The sequence below is a fragment of the Monosiga brevicollis genome, genomic scaffold (genome assembly GCF_000002865.3).
Source record: "Monosiga brevicollis MX1 MONBRscaffold_10 genomic scaffold, whole genome shotgun sequence".
Taxonomy (NCBI): domain Eukaryota; class Choanoflagellata; order Craspedida; family Salpingoecidae; genus Monosiga; species Monosiga brevicollis.
Genome location: NW_001865047.1, coordinates 440,813 through 441,691, shown reverse-complemented (window position 1 = coordinate 441,691; position 879 = coordinate 440,813). Strand labels below are relative to the sequence as shown.

Below are 879 nucleotides of genomic sequence, written 5' to 3'. Positions count from 1 at the left end.
AAGAAAAAGTATGACAATTTACAGCAAAGCGAACAGAGAGGTTTTTGATGAAATTGAATCGTTTTAAAAGCACAAAAACAGAGCACAGCAAGCAGAAGACACAGGGAGGAAGCAGGAGGGGAACGGAGCAGCTGGAGAGCGCAAGGCAGGGTAACGAAAGAGAGGTTGGAAGAGTACACAACCGAGGCCCATAACCTATTAAAGGTATATGTCCAGTACAGTGTAATGTGTGTGGACAAGGCGATTGTCACAGAGGTATCCAACCAGTCGAAGTGTACACGAGAACATGGATTGAAGCAAGGCGAAGGAACAAGACAGAACAAGACAGAAGGAGGGAAGTGGAACGACCGAGGTCAAGAAGGAAAATGGTACTGATCCAGGGAGATCGCTCCCATTTATAGCAGGTGGAAACACACACACACACACAGTGGAGACAGAGAATGGACTATCACACTGAAGACAGGTGGAGGCGATATCAGCAATCTGTTGGGACCAACAGATGCCACAACAAGATGATACACCAAGATGGTACAGCAAGATGTTACACAACAAGGTGGGACAACATCAAGTACCAGAGGACACACAACGTGGTAAAGTATACCGTCTCAGATTGTGCCTCTAATAAGGATTCTTGGACCCAGGTCCGCGGTGCTAAACGCCCGAGTGCCGAGTCACCTCCAAGCAACACCACCACCTCGCCTTCCCAAACTCATCGTTCTGCGAAACACACGAAACATGGCAGCGCTCGCCACGACCGTAACCATGTTTTCCCTGACCCTATGACCACCCCGTTTCGCCCTCGCGCCCGCCACTCTGCCTCTACCGCCCGTGCCTCGTCTCATGTGCCCTCGACGTCCCCCGCTGCCGGTGCGACCGAGT

At 51.1% G+C, this 879-nt stretch overlaps 1 protein-coding gene across 1 annotated transcript in view; it reads left to right on the top strand.

The window, feature by feature from the left end:
- Positions 1-440: 440 nt before the first annotated feature.
- The window catches only part of MONBRDRAFT_8230 (uncharacterized protein), a gene marked incomplete at both ends in the record, with an annotated part of 27,447 nt that continues 27,008 nt past the window's right edge, over positions 441-879 (top strand). The window contains one exon of the mRNA XM_001745883.1: positions 441-867. Within this exon, the coding sequence (XP_001745935.1) occupies positions 441-867 (427 nt within the window). The remainder of the gene's footprint in view (positions 868-879) is intronic.